The 19,864-nt window shown below is 41.1% G+C and overlaps 1 protein-coding gene across 1 annotated transcript in view; it reads left to right on the forward strand.

The window, feature by feature from the left end:
• The window catches only part of TULP4 (TUB like protein 4), a 207,653-nt gene that overhangs the window by 98,666 nt on the left and 89,123 nt on the right, over positions 1–19,864 (forward strand). The window contains 1 exon segment of the mRNA XM_017889635.1: positions 8,167–8,295. Coding sequence (XP_017745124.1) covers positions 8,167–8,295 — 129 coding nt within the window.

A 19,864-nucleotide genomic window follows, 5' to 3' on the forward strand; every position in this document is an offset into this window, starting at 1 on the left:
GATATAATATATATATATATATATATAGTTTTTTAAAGGTTACAGCATGCAAACGTGGATTATTTTAAAGCTGGATGATGGGTACATGGAAGGTTATTAAACCCAGTTGCCCTTCTTTGGTGTATGTTACATTTTTTCTGTAATATATAAAATAAAACCCATAAGAATAATATATTGAGGATCTGTACATGTATAATTAAGGTATAAAATGCCTGTGAATTAAAACATGAAATGTCCATAAGGTCCTTTTTTTCCTCAGATAAGAAACGACTGAGGCCTGAGAGGAATACACAGGACTCTGGATAGTACTGGTGATATTTTAAGCTGAATGAGAACACTTCATAGTAAATTTTTCTTTAAACTATTATATATGTCATAAATATTGCCTACGATTTTTAAGTTAAGTCTATGGAGAGATTTTAATCTTTCAGCTTCACTTATCTGAAACAAGGTAATAGTAATGGCAATACTTCCTTCTAAGATATTTGTGGAGATAAAATAAGCTATGTAAAATAATGTATGTAAAAATGACTTAAACTTCTTATTGTTGCTAAAATACTTTGCTTAAATTCACTAACAAGATAGTTTTTTCAGACATGCGATGGAAGTAAAATATGTTCATTGTGGGAAAATCAGAAAATAAGGAAAAGTTTAAATAAAAATCATTTATAACACACTTGTTGGGGTGATCAGACCCAACACCAGGTCATGGGGGTGACGAATTCCAGCAGAGTCAAAGGAATGAGAAAAGACAGTTTGAGAGAGAAAGTGGGTCCAGGGGGCCATCACTAGTGTATGGAGGCTGCGAAGGCCCCGAACCCTGGAAGCCCAGACTATTTATTGGTGATCAAACAAAGAAACGGGTGTTGAGAATGTGGGGGTCGAAAGGGTGCCGTTACATTAAGCACATGATTTACAGCTGTGATGGTTTAGCATCTGCTCTGCTACTGGAGATAATGGAGAGCAGGTTCTTTTAACTCAAGATACAATCAATCCTGTGAGAGCAAGGAGCCAGTGAGTCTAGACACGTTCCAGAGCCACAAGCCCTGGATTCTATCCAAGCCACAAGGGGTTTTATGCCCTGGGCTTAGATTGTGGTGCGTCAGGGTAGCCTTCCACCCTTTAGCGCAGAGCTAGGCGCTCCAAAGACCACAAGGAATTTTAGACCCTGGACCCTGGACATGTTCCAAGACTCTTTTATATTATGTCAGACATGCAAGCCCTGCCTCAGCTTCTCCCAACACTCAGCTTTTCTCCCATCACACACCATCACTAATGTCTTAGTTTATTTCTTTTTAGTGTGATTTTATTTTCTTCCCTCAGAACCAGAACTAATTGATACAGTTGTTTTCTAGGATATTTTTGCATTGCCAAAGTATGACAGTAAGAACACATGCTTAAAAAGCAAAGAATGAAGTGGCTCCTCTGTGTGTTCCACCGGCTGCTCCTTGAGGGCAGGAGTCTCTCCCCTCTGTGTGTCCTCCCTGAATGCACCTGTTTGGTGCTTCCTGAATACTCATTGGCTGAGTGATTGACGGCCACAGGCGACAGCTTGGTTGACAGGTACTCTAAACAAGAGAGAAGACAGAGTCTCTGGGACCCTGACCTAACCTTGAACTTGCTTTGTGACCTTAGGAAACTTTGTTCACTTCATTAGCCTACCTTTCCTCATCTACGAGCCAGAGCTCTAAACATCGATGTTTAGATGTCTGTTTTAGCTCTAAATTAATTACTAATACTAATAACTACTAGATACACCAAGGGTATTTAGTTGAGAGTGAGTGAAAAGTGGTGATGAGGAAAAATGTGAATTTCACAAGTTTTCAAAGTGATTTGCAACCTCAATGAATAGTGCATGTGATTAAACATACTTCCCAGCAGAATTTTTATTCAGGAGTTAGCAGCTATGTGAGTGGAAAAGAATAGAAGTTAGAGTCATAGGGGGTACTATTCCACAGGATTTTGAGGCAGATGAATGCCTGAATATGGTCAAAAGATGAAAATATTAACTGTTGGGTTTCCGCCAGACCGTAATTATAATGTAGCTCTTCAGCATTGTTTTATCTTGCTTTAATGGAAGAATATTGCTGCCACTTAATAGATGAGAAGGGTGGAATGGTCGTTTTGCATTCATATCAGATTTGTTGTGGAGTTCTCTTTTTCCTAATTCAGGCCTGGCTAATAGTATAAACTCTATCCAATAAGAAGATATATTATTTTCTGACAACAAAGTTTGGAAAATACAGGAAGGAATGTGTAACTGTGTTTCCTGGGACGTGTCCTAAAGAAGATGGGACTAGAAGATCATCCCCCAGCACATGCAGGTTCAGAACTAGTTTGAGGCACCGTGGTCCCCGGATTCCAGGGCTCTGACCACAGATCTGTGTTTTTTGAATTCCTTTATTATCTCTAGGCCATTTCATTCACAGATTCTTATCAACCAACTGAGAATAATTGAATTGTGTTTGAATGAGAACTGGATTTGTGAACATTTAAATGAAATAAAATAAATTTGTCTATCTGGAAATAAAATCTAAAGTTTTCTTCAAATGTAGTTAGCATTTCAGAGGGCTTAAAAGAAACTCCTACAACTCAGTAATAGAAAAGACTACCCAACTAAAAATAGGCAAAGGATCTGAATAGACATTTCTCAAAAAATACACAAGTAGCCACCAAGCACATGAGAAGATGCTCAACATCATTAGCCATCAGGGAAATGCACATTAAACTGCTGCACACTCACCAGGGTGGCTATCATTTTTTAGAAGACAGGCAATAGCAAGTATTAGAATTTGGAGAAACTGGAAACCATCCATTGCTAGTAGGGTTGTAAATTGATGCATCACTTTGGAAACCAGTCCTGTAGTTCCTCAAAAAGTTGAACATAGAATTATCATTTGACCCAGCAACTCCACTCCTAGGTATAGACCCAAGAAAAATGAAACATGTTTGTACTAGAAAATTTGCACACAAAAGTTCATAGCAGTATTCATAATAGCTAAAAGTTGATGAACAGCCCAGATGTTCATCAGCTGATGAATAGATCAACAAAATGTGGTCTCTTAATACAATTGAATGTTACTGGGCTATATTTTAAAGGTAAACACTGATAATATGCTACAACATGGATAAACCCTGAAAACATGCTAAGAGAAGGAAGCCAGTCACAAAAGACCATGTATCGTATGATTCCTTTTATATGAAATGTCCAGAGTAGGCAAATCTGTAGCAACAGAGAATTCGTTGCTTAGGGCTGGAGTGAAATATTGTGGGGTTGGCTGGTGGTAACTAAAAAGTACAGGGCTTTGGGGGTTGATATAGATGTTCTAAAACATATTTGAAAGGTTGGACAACTCTCTGAATATACTAATAACCATTGCATTGTACATTGACAATGGGTGAATTACGTGAATTTTGTCTCAATAATCTGTTATCCACCCCCTTCTCATTTGAATCAGTTTTAACATCTTACTCTTGAGAGAGAGAGAGGGAACAGATATGGTTAATCATCTTTCAAGAATAGTTTAATAGAACAAAAGTTACAAAGTTCTCAGTCTGGTGTTGAACATTTGCGTGAGGGAGCGCAGTGTACCGCATGCGCCAGGACTGTGCAGAAGGTGCTGCACGCAGAGCAAGTGGGATTGCTTGGAACTTCAGGGAAGGCTTTACTCACCAGGTGGCAAGGGGCAGAAGGGTGTTCCTGGCCAAGGGTGGCACGAAGCATGTAGTGATGTTGCTTTTTAAGTTACAGAGTTGGGTAGGGGTGCAAGTGATGGCAGACGGGTCTGGAAAGGGAGATTACCTTTCAAAACGTTTATCTTTCATTAAAGAGGAAACTATATATGTAAATACTGTGCTGAACCAGTCTTTATCTTCTGGAGTTTTGAGTTTGTGAATTAATAACACAGAGCTCTCATTTGCTGAATGTTTGCGGTGTGCCTGGCCCCAGTCTGAGGTCCTTTCTTATGATACTTCTCACAACTTAGTGAGGGGTGTGGTACTATGGCGTGTGTCAAGCAGACGAGGAAAGAAAGGGGCAGCAAGAGGGTTCCGGTGGCCACAGCTGTGCAACTGGTGGGTGAGTGAGGAGGCCCAGAGTCAGAGTCAGGCAGCCAGACTCCAGAGCCCGCCTTCCTCAACCCTGACCTCCCAGTGACATCTCTAGGGGCAGCAGTCTGCAGAACCATTGTTCTAGTTGAATTTCTTCCAGCCTTTTTTTCAGGGTGCTTTTGGTTCGTTAAAATGACCAAATGTGTCTACAATTAGCTTGGCAATCACTTTGTTTTTCTTGCACAATTGTAGTTGTTGCTGGTTCACTTAATAAATTGCAGAAGAAGAACAGAGTGGTGATAATCACAGGGATTTCTTACTTGAGCTGTGTGTATTTAGTGTTCATTCAAATTACATTTGTTTTAGGTTGAGAGAAATCCTTTTAAACAGTGATGACACTGGTTGTTCCCTGAGATGACTTCTTGTGTAAATCTGTCTGTCAACACCATTTGGAGGGCTTCTGACTCAGAAGACGAACATCTTTGGGATGGCAAAGTGATGCTTATTTTGCTTTCCCTAAAAGTAGTTCTAGGTGTAGGAAGTGATGTGACTGACTTAGGGCCTTAGATTATGGCCCAAATACAGACTTTCAGCAATTCTGCCCTTTGTTTTTTTGTGTAGATTTTCCTACCTTTAATAGCTTTACTGACAACAGTAACACTCTAAAATGAGAGAACATGTCTTATATTAGAGAGGGTAATAGGTTGGTATTTTTTGAACCATCAAAGGCCTAGGTCAAAAGTAACCTTTTCCTCTGACTTTTTAGTCAGAGAACACACCCTTTAGCTAATACCCCAAGACAGAAGTTCTTTGGTGCTGAGAGTCAACGACAGTCACATTTTCCTTGAGAAGGGAAGGAAAGCTCTATCTCTGGATAACTGGGCAGATCCATAGCCCCATAGCACAAAATTCGGGCAACTGAGAACCCAGCTGGCCCCCAGTTGGCAGTTCCTCAACATTCTGGTATGTCCTAACATTGCCAAATAGGCTGGAAGGATTTAGAGAACAGGAAGTAAGCTACTGGGAGATAAGGCTGCAGCTGTAAATTGTAGACAGGGGAGGAAATGAGAATAACAGCATTAGCAGTTTGGCTTTATTTTTAAACCAAAAATCACTGGAAAGATTTCTGTCTCTAAGGGCGTTACTCACCTATTCGTTTATACCGTTGGAACTCTTAGCAAAGTGTGTAAATGGGACCACGTTTCCAATGTACTGCTGCATCTCAACTGATTAAGAATTTCTAAAAGATGAAATTGAGTCTGTGAACATTTCATTTATCCAACAATGGCAACTGTGTTGTCATAAAGACCAAAAAAAACTTTAATTTCACATTAGAAAACATTTGAAAATATTTTTTGCCTCCACTCTTTTGTGTTTGTGTCATGCTATGACCGTGCAGGCTTTTTCATGAAGAGGTTTGTTTTTGATGGATGTTAAAGGCAACAAGGTAGATAATGTGTCTAGTCCCTCTCCTCTGGAGTATGACATCTTGTCATCAAGTATTATTTTACAGAGAGGATCATAGTGGATGAGTATTCATTGGTATTACATTTAAATAAGGTAATAATTTAAAAACTGATCAGTCATGAATATTGTGTTCTTAATTTGTCATGTTCCATTCCACAGTGGCCATTCTGAAGTACATGAATGACTATGGGCTTAAATAACAAATGTGTTAGGGACCAAATTGTAGCCACATGCACATTTGTGGATTCTAGTGCTTGGGTCAAATCATTGGCAGATCTGAAAGAAGTTTGTGAAGTTGGCTTTTATTTACCATTTGGAAATCCTAAATTTTATGACATGTTCAGTGTCATTTAAGGACTTTTGTTGATGTCGGTCTAACTTAGAAAAATCAGTAATTCTAATACAGGATTTTTTAAACTAAGCTAAAAAAAAAAATGAATCTGGGTTTGTTGCCCTGCTTCCCAGGTGAGTTGAGCCCCCTCCTGTGTCTGTGTACAGAGGACTATATTAATGTCTGTTTAGGAAACAACTCCAGGGACACAACATGTCCTAATCGCTGTCCTTAGCACCTAACACTGTCTGGTTTATCATAGGCAGGCAGGCAGGCAGTGTATGCTGTTGTTCAAATGCCTTTGGGAATTGAAAGTAAACTACTTGAGGGAGCTGCGGTGGCTGCGGCTGGTTGTCCTGGCCCACAAGGAGGCGAGGCTGTGCGGTCGAGGCCACCTGGGCAACATTGGGGGGAAAAAAAAGGAAAGTAAACTACTTGAAATCGTTTTCAATACCTTCTGTATAGTTCAAAGATACAAGTTAACAAGGATCACAACCTCTAATAATATATTATTGTTTGTACAATATATTCAGAATTACTATGTCAGTATTCAAAGGTGAACATGCTGTCCTTTTCCTCAAGCAGCACAGACCTGTGGTGGGGGGTGGTGTTCACAAGCTGATAGTTATGTAAGCACTGCACAAGGAAGAGGGTCTCAACAGAGAGGATACAGCTAGATGGGGCCACCTGGGAGTTCTTGGTGTCCACATCCATGCAAGGTGAGCTATCAACTGGATTCAGTTTCCTGGTTATCACCAGGTCTCAAAAGATCTCAGCCTCACAGCTGCCTCTGATTTTTGCAGTTTTAAAAAAGAGCTATGATATTCTTCACACTTTAAGTAGGTAATAATTTCCTCTTGAAAATATTGATTTTATTATACATTTTACAACAAGTGCAGATAACACCAAGTGTGGCCAACCAAGGCTGCTCAAGGCAGACTAAATCAGGTGGTTCTTGGGGGTTCCTCCTAGCCCTCTGGTGCCCTAGACACAAGTTTAAAGACCTAAAATCAGGTGTGTCCATGGCATTGCTTTGAGAAGTCCCGGGGTTTATGTGTTAGTCTGAAAGCAGAAATTGTACTTTGGACAGAGGGTGTGAGGAGGGGCCTGGGCACTGTGGAAGTCTTTAACCATCAGTCCTTTTTATTTTCAGATATAAATTAGAATTTGGAAACCATTAACACCAGTGCCACATGTTCACAACTATTATGATTAGCTATTAGGCACAAAATGCTGGGAGTAGACAAGGGTTCAAATCTTTTTTTATTCGTAGCAAGAGTACTCTTGCTGGTTAATAATAGCTGTCATTTTATTGATGTATGTCAGTATCTAGCTGCGTGTCTGGAGGTTCTGACTTCCCAGCTGGAACTTACCTGAGAACAGCAGGTGTGTTTCATAGCCACCAACTCAGTATTAGTCACATAGCATGAATGTAAAAAATGTGTGCTCAATGTCTCAGAATTAATTCGTGATTACCAGGATGGGCCAGTCAGGAACAGCCTCAGGGAACATTCTCCAGGGTGAGCCATGCCTTGTTGCTTTTGTGGCTCATGGTGTCCGGGAACCATTCCGTAACCCTCAGTCCCTTGCTACTTTTACTGGGCTCTGTGAGGCCGCCCTCAGACTCCTCCGGCACTCATCTATTCTCAAAAGCCACCTAGCAGAGTTGCTACCTTTTTAGATAAGTGATCAGAATTTTTCAAATTATAAAACAAAGTTCTTATATTCAGAAAGTTTGAAACTTATAATTTATTCCTATTTCCTCTGGTGATAAATCCGAAGCAACTTAAGATTTTTCAAATATGTATTTTTTTTCCCAAATTAACCACATTCAAATGCTAAACTATTTAGAAATAAGGTAGACCAAAAAAGACACTGAAAATTTTGCTTCAGGAGGAAAATGAACCTAAACAGTACTCACCCTTTCCTCTTTCCATACTAAATAAATAATACCCTGATTCAAATCCATAGTAAATGTTAAAATAGTTTCCCTACAGCACAGGACCAGCAGATGAAGGATCATCTGTGAGAGGCAGGTGCTGGGAGCAGACGGGCCCCGGGTCCCCTCTTTGTTTTTGTAGTAGTGGGCATGTTCACGCTGTCTCTCATTGTTAGGAAGCCGTGTCAGTGAGGCTGGTTCCCTGTGGACTCTCGTGTGAACTCTGGCTGTTCCCTCCCCTGATCCCCGCATTCGCCCCCAGTCTTCTCCCTTTACTGACTGCATTCTAATTAGTTCTTCAAGTTTGATCACATCACAGAAATAATCCTGGCCCACAGATTTATTTCCTGTGGTAAATGTCTTCTTGGTGGTTTTCTAGGTTGTGCTGGTGAGGTGGAATGAGCCCTACCAGAAACTGGCCACGTGTGATGCGGACGGAGGCATATTCGTGTGGATTCAGTACGAGGGCAGGTGGTCTGTGGAGCTGGTCAACGACCGCGGGGCGCAGGTGAGTGGCAGGCGCAGCTCTGCCAGTGAAAGGCTGCGGGGTAGAGAATGCCCAGACAGGCATTCCAGAGCAAGCGCGTTAGCACCACACAGCAGCCCGTACTCCAGAGCTAGGGAGAAGAGAAATCAATCAAATTAGAATCCTGTGGCTGGGCGCAGTGGCTCATGCCGTGATCCCAGCATTTCGGGAGGCCGAGGCAGGTGGATCACGAGGTCAGGAGATCGAGACTGTCCTGGCTAATATGGTGAAACCCCATCTCTACTAAAAATATAAAAAATTGGCTGGGCATGGTGGCAGGTGCCTGTAGTCCCAGTTATTCAGGAGGCTGAGTTTGCAGTGAGCTGTGATTACGCCACTGCACTCTAGCCTGGGTGACAGCGTGAGACTCCGTCTCAAAAAAAAAAAAAAAAAAAAAGAATCCTGTTTTCATTTCTCTTGCATATGTCACTGATAAGAAGAGAGTGCAGGATCATGCCTCCTTTTCAACCATGCTGCTGTTGTGAGAACTCTCCAACTTTTAAACTTGAAATCATTTTTTACCCTTCAGTGTTACGATTCTGTGTTAAATTTGGGGCCTCTGGCATATCACTGTTTTGCCCCCTTTGAAAGGTATCTTCCCTGTGTTGTCATCTCATCGGTCTCATGGAGAGCTTCACGTGACTTCTCACAACCTGCTCAACAAGGGAAGGGGGCTACAATCTCTTCCGCAGGTTTCAATCAGCACGGCCACCTGTTGTCATCTTCCAGCTCTTCCTTTCGGATACAGTTTGCCTCTGCTCTCAGGAAACAGTTGTACCCAGGACATCTGAGCTGCACTGTTTCTAGTTCTCCCATAGATTGTTCTGGTTTATGGGACAGCTTCATGGTGCACTTTTTGTATGGGTTTAAGGACACAAGTTTGAGCAGGCAGCTCCCATCCTGGGGATTGTACAAAACTGTGACTTAGGAACCTGAGTCCTCAGGGGGTGTCAATTAATAATTAATGAAAGGTTTCTTGGACTATTTTAACTCTCAGAATGATTTCCCTGTGGCTGCCTTTCTATACACTTCTAAGGTACTTGGATTCTCATCCTTCCCTCTCCCACCTGTTGCTTAAATAAGCTGTGAGCTTCCCAAGCTGCAGATCAGTCAAGTGACTTAAATTACAATGAATGAAGATACTATTGTCAGCGGCTGTTAGCAGGCTCACAGAAGACCCTGTGTGAAAACAGCATTCTTTTTTTCTGAGTTGATTTGGTAGAGTCAATGTAATAATATTGACTGACTGATAAGGCCTTACCAGTTTCCTTCAGGCCTCCTTACAGTGAAAAAAGGAAGAGGCAGAGCGTGCCCTGTGACCATTAACTGGCCTTCTTGAAGGAGAGCCACAGATGTGGACATCATCATGTGGGTGGACATGTGATCAAGAGTACGAGCTCTGGAATCTATGTCAGCCATGAATCTCACCCCATGACTTGTGTGGGAGATACTTCCCTGTGTCTCAGTTTTCTTATTTGTAATGTAGGGGCTATAATGTGCCTGCCTCGGGATCACGGAGGATTACATAAGACTGTGTATGAAAAGTGCCCATGGCACTGCCTGCATCTTATCACAGTACCACCTTATCTAGCACAGAACTGCCCTGCCCTGAAGCAGTAGCCATAGGTCATCACCAAAATGAGTTTCAGGCCTTGAGGTAGCAGCTTTTCATGGTTTTCTGTGACATGGATGCCTCTCTGAGTTGGCCTGTAAAGGTTCTAAAATGCTGTCATTCTTCCATTAACCAAAGCATGGGATTATTTTCCCTAGAAAGGCCCAGTGATGAGGTGAGACATGTCCTCAAATTTAGGGTGACCAGAGGACTTGAAATCACTGCTCAGAGGAAGAAATGGAAGGGGATCAAGGATAAATGCCAAATGAGGGAGCAAGGATAAACGCCAGATGAGTGCTTGGCTTTTTTATGCGTTATATCTTTCAGTCTCCAGGAACCCTGTTCTGAAAATATCGTTATTCTCAGTTAATAGAAGAGAAGAATCCATGTCGGGAGTTCAGTAACTTGTCCAAGGAAATTCATGGGTGGTAAGCCAGAATTCAAACCCTAGTTTGTTTGAGTCTGTAATGCCTCACCACATTATCATGCTCCCAAACAAGAAAGGATTTTCTCTTTTGTCAGAAATGCGTGTATTCGTAGTGTGGTTACATGCTGCATAATGACGTTTCGGTTAACATAGACTGCATATACAATGGTGATCTCATAAGGTTATAATGGAGCTGAAAAATTTCTGTCACCTAGTGACATTACAGCACAACACATTCCTCATGTGTTTGTGGCATTACTGGTGTGAACAAACCTACTGTGATGCCAGTTGTATGAAAGTATAGCACACGCCATTAGTATAGTCTATAATGCTTGATACTAGCAAATGACTATGTTACTGGTATTTACTGTACTTTTTATTATTTTAGAGTGTGCTTCTACTTTTTTTTTTTTTTTTTTTTTTTTTTTTTTTTTGAGACGGAGTCTTGCTCTGTCACCCATGCTGGAGTGCAGGGGCACCATCTCGGCTCACTGCAAGCTCTGCCTCCCGGGTCACACCATTCTCCTGCCTCAGCCTCCCAAGTAGCTGGGACTACAGGTGCCCGCCACCACTTCTGGCTAATTTTTTTTGTATTTTTTTTAGCAGAGACGGGGTTTCACCATGTTAGCCAGGATGGTCTCGATCTCCTGACCTCGTGATCCACCCGCCTCAGCCTCCCAAAGTGCTGGGATTATAGGCGTGAGCCACCGTGCCCGGCTGCTTCTACTTATTTGAAAAAAAAAAAAAGTTAGCAGTCTCAGGCAGGCCCTTCAGGAGGTATTCCTGAAGAAGGCATTGTTATCATAGGAGATGACAGCTCCATGGATATGTTATTGCCCTTTGTGTTAGGGTTCTCTAGAGGGGTGGAACTAATAGGATAGATGTCTATATGAAAGGGAGTTTATTAGGGAGAATTGACTCACACGATCATGAGGTGAAGTCCCACGATAGGCCGTCTGCAGGTTGAGGGGCAAGAAAGCCAGTGGTGGATCAGTCTGAGTCCCAAAATCTCAAAAGTAGAGAAGTTGACAGTGCAGCCTTCAGTCTGTGGCCGAAGGCCCAAAAGCCCCTGGCAAACCACTGGCGTAAGCCCAAGAGTCCAAAAGCTGAGTAACTTGGAGTCTGATGTTCAAGGGCAGGAGGCATCAGCATTGGAGAGAGATGAAGGCTGGAAGACTCTGCAAGTCATTCTTCCATCTTCTCCTGCCTGCTTTATTCTAGCTGTGCTGGCAGCTGATTAGATAGTGTACAACAGATTGAGGGTGGGTCTGCCTCTCCCAGTTCACTGACTCAAATGTTGTTAATATCCTTTGGGAACATCCTCTCAAACACAGCCAGGAACAATACTTTGCATTATTCAGTCCAGTCAAGTTTGACAATATTAACCATCACACCCCCGTGGAGGTGGAATCATCCTGATCCAGTGTAGGCCTAGGCTAATGTATTTGTGTCTTAGTTTTAACAAAACATTTAAAAGAAAAAAAATATTCATAGGAAAAGCTTACAGAATAAGGATATAAAGAAAAAATGTTTTGGTATCGCTATATGTTTGTGTTTTAAGTGTTATTACAAAAGGATCAAAAAAAGCATCAAACTTTTGAAAAATTGAAAAGTTTAAAAAGTAAAACAGTTACAATAAGCTAAGGTTAATTTATTATTGAGGAAGGAATTTTATATAAAATGAGTGCAGCCTAAGTATCCAGAGTTGATAAAGTCTGCAGTAGCATACAAGGTAATGTCCTAGGTCTTCAGTCACTCTCCACTCACTCTCTGGCTCACCCAGAGCAACTTCCAGTCCTGCAAGCTCCATTCATGGTAAGTGCCCTTTATAGGTGAACCATTTTTTGTCTTTTATACTATATTCTTACTGTATGTTGTCTATGTTTAGATAGCTTTAGGCACATGAATACTTGCCATGGTATTACAGTTGCCTACAGTGTTCAGTACAGTCACATGTGTACAGGTTTGGAGCCTAGGAGCAACAGGCTGTCCCACACAGCCTAGGTATGGAGCAGGCTCTACCATCCAGGTTTGAGTAAGTGCACCCTGTGGTGATCACACAAGGGACTTGCCTAATGACATACTTCTTAGAATGTATCCCCATTGTTAATCGACATGACTGTATACCACAAGGAGCTCAGGCTTCATTACCATTAAAAGGCCCACCCCACCAGCCAAGCAGTGCCGCCAGCACATGGATTCTCCTAGCAGGAGCCTCTGTGAGCAGGGGCCCTCTGTCATCTCCATAGCAGCTGTGCGGTCACCACCACCCTTCCCTTGTGTTTCTTTCCATTGAGAGTTTGGAGCAGATATTAGAAACAAGAAAGGGAGAATGAGTTCAGCTCTGGAGGCAAATGAGCTTCCCTGGGCCACAGAACGTCTGGAAGCACCCAGAACCTCACAAATGCCTGCCTACCAGGTTCGACTAAAGCAATTACTGTATGTTGTGATCTCATTTAGAGTTTTGTTTACTTTTGCCATTTGGAACTCAGATTTTTCAAATCTTGGAACCCATTGAACAACCCTCATCATTAAACACTGGCATTTTGGGGGAGGCTTGGCTGCCTTTAATCATCTTGGAGTCAGATCTTATCCAACTAAAAGGACGCCACACACTGGTGACGTTGGATCACTGGTCAAGGTAGTGGTGGCTTTGTGCACCTGGAAAAGTTCTGTGGCTTTGAAGAGGAGTGTCCTTGAAACCAGCTCAGAGAAAAAGACTAATTTTTAGAAGAAATGACAGATTATCTTCATTATATAGCATGACTTTCATTGTCACAAAGAAATCATACATTTGGCAAAAGCTAAGAGATGCTTTAACAGTTTCTTTTTCAGGAAATTATTAAGAGTCCTTTATTTCAAAAATGAGTTTGGAACAGTACACGCATTATTTTACAGTATTAGTCACCAGGGGCAGCTGTACCAGGCACACACACTCTTGAGACAGTCTGATGAAAAGCTGCCTGGGTCAATGGCGTGGTCAGCCTGCTGCTCAGCTTCAATTAATCCATGCCTGAGAACTCTCTTTAGTAAAGCAAGAGCATTGCAACCTTCTGCAGTTGAAAAACAACCACAAGAACTGGAGTTTCTGCCTTTTTGTTTTGTTTTGTTTTGGAGACAGGGTCTCTCTGTCACCCAGGCTGGACTGCAGTGGCGTGATCTCAGCTCGCTGCAACCTCCGTCTCCCGGGTTCAAGCAATTGTTGTGCCTCAGTCTCCTGAGTAGCTGGGATTACAGGCATGCACCACCACACCCGGCTAATTTTTTGTACCTAAAAGAGAGGTACTAAACCCTGTCTCTACTAAAATAGAGACAGGGTTTCACCATGTTGCCCAGGCTGTTCTTGAACTCGTGGGCTCAGGTGATCCACCCGCCTTGGCCTCCCAAAGTGCTGAGATTACAGCTATGAGCCACCACTTTTTTTCTTTTCTTTTTTGTTTTTTTTTTTTTAAAGTAATTTGATACTTGGTTTTCTCTGGTTTTGTTTTTCCAGTCGTGATATATTCTTGTCACTTTATGTTGACTTAATAAACCCAAATCTGGCCAAGTGGCTAGTTGGGAGACTGAGTCAGGAGGATCTCTTGTGACCAGAGTTCAAGATCAGCCTGGACAATATAGCAAGACCTCATCTCGACAAAAATAGTTTTAAAATTAGCTTGGTATTGTAGCACCACCCTGTAGTCCCAGCTACTCAGAAGGCAGCAGCAGGAGGATGGCTTGAGCCCAGCCATTTGAGGCTGCAGCGAACTATGATTGTGCCACTGCGCTCCAACCTGGTAACAAAGCAAGACCAAGTCTCTAGACAAATAAATAGAAACCCAGTTAGTCCATGTGATCGTCCTCTATTACCAGTTTTTTTGTGTGATGTCAAATTGCTGGTATGTCTAAGAAGCTTCTTTTTACTGGCTATGCGTTTTGGCTATTGATTAAGGAGATTTCCCAAAATAGTTTTTTCTTTTAGTACAAATCTTTTTTAAGATATATAGTTAAAATGCATATAAGTAAATAGCATTATCTTTGCAAAATGAAAGAACTTTTAAATTTTATTCCAGAATGCAATGCATTGTTTCTGAAAAACATTGTTTTATGTTAATGAGAAAAACCAGACAGTATAATTGGTTGGAACATAAAGTCAGTGAAGCCAAGGTTCTGAGTTTATCTGAGGAAACAACTTTTTTTCAGTAATCTGAGACCAGCTATTCAAGAGCTATCTCATAAACCATGCCATTGTCATGATACAGACATTGCTGATCACACTGTCATGCACATCCCTGTGAAGAGACCACCAAACAGGCTTTGTGTGAGCAATAAAGCTTTTTAATCACCAGGGTGCAGGCGGGCTGAGTCCGAAGAGAGAGTCAGCAAAGGGAGATAAGGGTGGGGCCGTTTTATAGGATTTGGGTAGGTAAAGGAAAATTACAGTCAAAGGGGGCTTTTCTCTGGTGGGCAGGAGTGGGGGGTCACAGGGTGCTCAGTGGGGAGCTTTTGAGCCAGGATGAGCCAGGAAAAGGACTTTCACAAGGTAATGTCATCACTTAAGGCAAAGACAGGCCATTTGCACTTCTTTTGTGGTGGAATGTCATCAGTTAAGGCAGGGGCAGGGCATTTTCACTTATTTTGCGATTATTCAGTTACTTCAGGCCATCTGGGTGTATACGTGCAAGTCACAGGGGATGCGATGGCTTGGCTTGGGCTCAGAGGCCTGACACACACAACATAAACCCATAAACCCTGCTTAAAAAACAGCCAGAAGTTCATGTTTTTTTGGTATTTGTTCACTTATTTTCTCATTACCTGAAATGTCATATATCCATTTTTAAAAGCTAAATGTTTGTAACTATAAGCAACAGTGAAGATTATTGATAGCATTTGTTTTGTTAGAAAAGATTAAAAAGAAGCACAATATAGGACAAACTGAAAACCAAGGTGGTAGAAAATAGGAACAAACATAACACTAATTAGAATAAATGTAAAAATAGATTAAATTTACCAATTAAAAGATAAAGCTTAGCAGATTATATTTGTAAAAATCTAGGTAACAGTATATACTGTTTAGAGCCACACCTCAGACTTAAGGATGTAAACAAATTTAAAGGATGAGAAAGATATATCTTGCAAATACCAAGAAAAAAAATAAAGCTGATGTAACTGTATGTTAGTATCAGATAAAATAGATTTGAAGACAGAAAGCATTATTTGGTAAGCTGTAGTTTACCAAGAATATGTTTTTAATATGTATACACTTATTAATAGCATCACAATAAATGAAGGAAACTAATAGAACTGAAAGGAAAAATTGATAAATCCATTGACATACTCAGACATTTTAACGACAGTCAGCAAAGATGCAGACGATCTGAGCAACACAATTAACAAGTTTGACCTAAAGGACATTTATGGGTTCTTAATTCACCAATTAGAGAACATAACATTTTTCTCAAACACGTAAGGGTTATAAAAATTGTTGTTCTAGGACAGGATTCTGCAAACCTTTTCTGTGACGGGTCAGATAGTAAATATTTTAGGTTTTGTGGACCAGGAGCCAAAATTGAGGATATTATATAGGTATTATATAACAAGAGGAAAATCAGATTTCAAAAGATTTTTATTGACAAAATTTAAAATTTGATTTATGAACACTGAAATTTGAATTTTATGTAATTTCAAATAACAAAACATCATTCTTCTTTTGATTTTTTCTTCTGAACCATGTAAAACCATTCTCAGTTTGTGGGCCATACAAAAGTAGGTGACAGGTCAGATTTGGCTCACAGGCCATAGCTTGCTAGTCCTGTTCTAGGACATCAATAAAAAACAGATTTCCAGTGTCACGTTTTATGATTATAGACCATGATCTCTGAACACAGTGCAACTGGGTTAGAAGTTAATAATGAAAAGATAACAGATCTCTGTCTGTTTTTGTTTTTTGTCTTGTGACCGAGTTTCACTCTCGTTGCCCAGGCTGGAGTGCAATGGCACTCACTGCAACCCCTGCCTCCCGGGTTCAAGTGATTCTCCTGTCTCAGTCTCGTGAGTAGCTGGGATTACAGGAGCCCGCCACTACACCTGGCTAATTTTTGGTATTTTTAGCAGAGATGGGGTTTCACCATGTTGGCCGGGCCGGCCTTGAACTCCTGACCTCAGGTGATCCACCTGCCACAGCCTCCCAAAGTGCTGGGACTACAGGCATGAGCCACCACGCCCGGCCTGTTTAGACATTTTTAAATGTATTGTTAAATAGCTCGTGATTTAAAGAATATATTTAATAGACATTTATAAAATCCTAGATATAAATTATAATGAAAACATTATGCCGACAAAAAGATTCAAACTCTGTAAAATATTTAAAGAGATTTATTCTGAGCCAATTATGAGTGACCATGGCCCGTGACACAGTCCTCAGGAAGTCCTGAGAACATCTGCCCAAGGTGGTCGGGCCACAGTTTGATTTTATACACTTTGGAGAGGCATGAGACATCAATCAAATACATTTAAGAAATACATTGCTTTGGTCCAGAAAGGCGGAACAACTCAAAGGGGGTCCGGGAGGTTCCAGGCTTTGGTGAATTTAAGTATTTTCTGGTTGACAATTGGTTGAGTTTGTCTGAAGACCTGGGATTGATAGGAAGGTAATGCTCAGGTTAAAATAAAGATTGTGCAGCCCAAAGTTCTTTTGAAGTCTTTTTGTGGATGTCGTTAGAGACAGTAGGATGACAAATGTTTCCTATTCAGATTTTAGGTAGTCTCTTTAGGATTGGGAGGGGTCTGGAAGAAAAAGATCTAGCGACATTAATAGAGATTCTTTACCGATGCAAACTTTTCCCCACAAAAAACAGCTTTGCAGGGCCATTTCAAAATATGGCAAAGAAGCATGTTTTGGGGTAAAATATTTTTATTTTCTTCTTTGTCTTGTAATGTTATGCCAGAGTCAGGCTGCAAAGTAAATCGTGATATATAGGGTTACATAAAACCCAGCCTATCTGATGACAATTTATGATTTGTAGGGCATGACTCCCAAGACCCCTGAGATAGGAATTTGGGCAAGGTAAAAAAAAAAAAAAATCAAGAGTTTTTTCCTTAATTATATACCAGCATTTGTGAGATATGCTTAAAGTGGTGCTGTGAGATAAATGTATATCCTTAATTACTTATATTAGCAATAAAACTGTGATCATTGGTCAGATAGGTATTTATCTTAAAACATTATTAATTGAACAGGAGAGTAAATCCAATGAAAGAAAAGTAAGAAATAATAAAATGAAAGTGAAAATTAGTACAATAGAGAAAAAATGATAAGGTAGAGATCAACAAATCCAAAAATTTGTTCTTTGGAAACAAATCAACAAAATAGACAAATTGCTTGCAAAACTGATCAAAAGAAGAAAAGAGAACACAGAAATAATTTTATGAATGAAAAGTTGGGCATAGCTATAAATAGAGATTACAAGGTAACCAAACGTAATTATACGATGCATAGGTAGTTCAATGGGGGAAAGAAAATCTTTACAACAAATGGTGCTTAAACAGCTGAATATCTGTGTTTTTTAAAAAGAAAACCTTGATTCTCACCTCACACCCTGCGTAAAAATTAACTCCAGATGAATCATAGACATAAGTGATACGGCTCCAGTGAGTGGAGGAACACCAGGGTTCTTAGTCCTCAAGCCAATTTAGATAAAATGACCCGGACACATGTGGAGTAGTTTTAAGGAGTGGAGAGTTTAATAGGCAAGAAGGAAGAGACTCCTCCATACAGAGATAGAGGGAAAGGAGGCTCCAAAGCCGAAAGAGTGCACTGGATACCAGCCAGGTCTACGTGCAGAGGCTGGAGGAGGTGTCTGATTTGCGTAGGGCTCAGGGGATTGATTTGACCAGGCATGTCATTCAAGTAGCCCCCGGAAAACGCTGGCCCTCCCACCCTAGCCTTTTAATATGCAAATGCAGGGCGCCAAGGATGTTCTACTAGGGATACATGAGGACAGCCATGTTGCCAGGAACACCTGGGACAAGGGCAAGAAGGCCTCAGGAATTGCCATGTTGGGTAGACCCAGTTTCTAATGGACTGCATTTGCATATCAAAGATTGCCAGCCTGGCTTTAAGAAATTTACAGGCTCACACCTGTAATCCCAGATCTCAGGAAGGCAGAGGCGGGAGGATAGCTTGAGCCCAGGAGTTGGAGACCTGCCTGGGCAATATAGCAAGACCCCATTCTCCACAAAAATGTTTAGAAAAAAAGAACAACTTCCCAGGACCCCTTTTCCTCTCTGCCTAAAATAATTTCTCAATAACTCCTACAACATAAGTGTAAAAGCTGAACTTCTAGAAGTCTTTGCAGCCTGAGGCTAAACAAAGATTTCTTGAATTGGATGCAGAAAGCATGATCCATAAAAGAAAAAACTTGATATTGGACTTAATCAAAATGTAATGACACGAAGTCACAATTAGGAAAAATAAGTTTTGGTGTTCTGTTACTCAGTAGAGTAAGTATAGCAAATAACAGCATATTTCAAGATTGCTAGAAGAGAAAATTCTGAGTATTGTTACCACAAAGAAATGATAAATGTTTTTTGTTTTGTTTTGTTTTGAGGCAGAGTCTCGCTCTGTCACCCAGGCTGGAGTGCAGTGACTTGATCTCGGGCTCACTGCAAGCTCTGCCTTCCGGGTTGACGCCATTCTCCTGCCTCAGCCTCCCGAGTATCTGGGACTACAGGCGCCCGCCACCATGCCCAGCTAACTTTTTTTTTTTTTATTTTTTTTTATTTTTAGTAGAGACGGGGTTTCACCATGTTAGCCAGGATGGTCTCCATCTCCTGACCTCGTGATCCGCCTGCCTCAGCCTCCCAAAGTGCTGGGATTGCAGGCGTGAGCCACTGGACCCAGCCGAAATGATAAATGTTTAAAGAGATAGGGTATTAACTCTGATTTGATCATTATACTGTGTATTCATGCATTATACTATGTATAAATATATACATTTATTATACATATGTACATTTATTATGGGCCAGTTATAAATTAATTCTTTTAAATTTAAACTTCTTCTCTTTGGAAGATACCATTTAAAAATGAAAAGGCAGGCTGGGCGCGGTGGCTCAAGCCTGTAATCCCAGCACTTTGGGAGGCCGAGACGGGCGGATCACGAGGTCAGGAGATCGAGACCATCCTGGCTAACATGGTGAAACCTCGTCTCTACTAAAATATACAAAAAACTAGCCGGGCGAGGTGGCGGGCGCCTGTAGTCCCAGCTACTCGGGAGGCTGAGGCAGGAGAATGGCGTGAACCCAGGAGGCGGTGCTTGCAGTGAGCCGAGATTGCGCCACTGCGCTCCAGCCTGGGCGACAGAGCGAGACTCCGTCTCAAAAAAAAAAAAAAAATGAAAAGGCAAACCAAAAACTGGGAGAAAATATTTGAAATACACATATCTGATAAAGGATTATATCTAGAATTTAATATCTAGAAATTTGTAGGACGAAATTTTATGAACAGAAGGTGAAAACTGATATTTACTATA

This window comes from Rhinopithecus bieti, unplaced genomic scaffold, assembly GCF_001698545.2.
Source record: "Rhinopithecus bieti isolate Rb0 unplaced genomic scaffold, ASM169854v2 scaffold_18548, whole genome shotgun sequence".
Taxonomy (NCBI): Eukaryota; Metazoa; Chordata; class Mammalia; order Primates; family Cercopithecidae; genus Rhinopithecus; species Rhinopithecus bieti.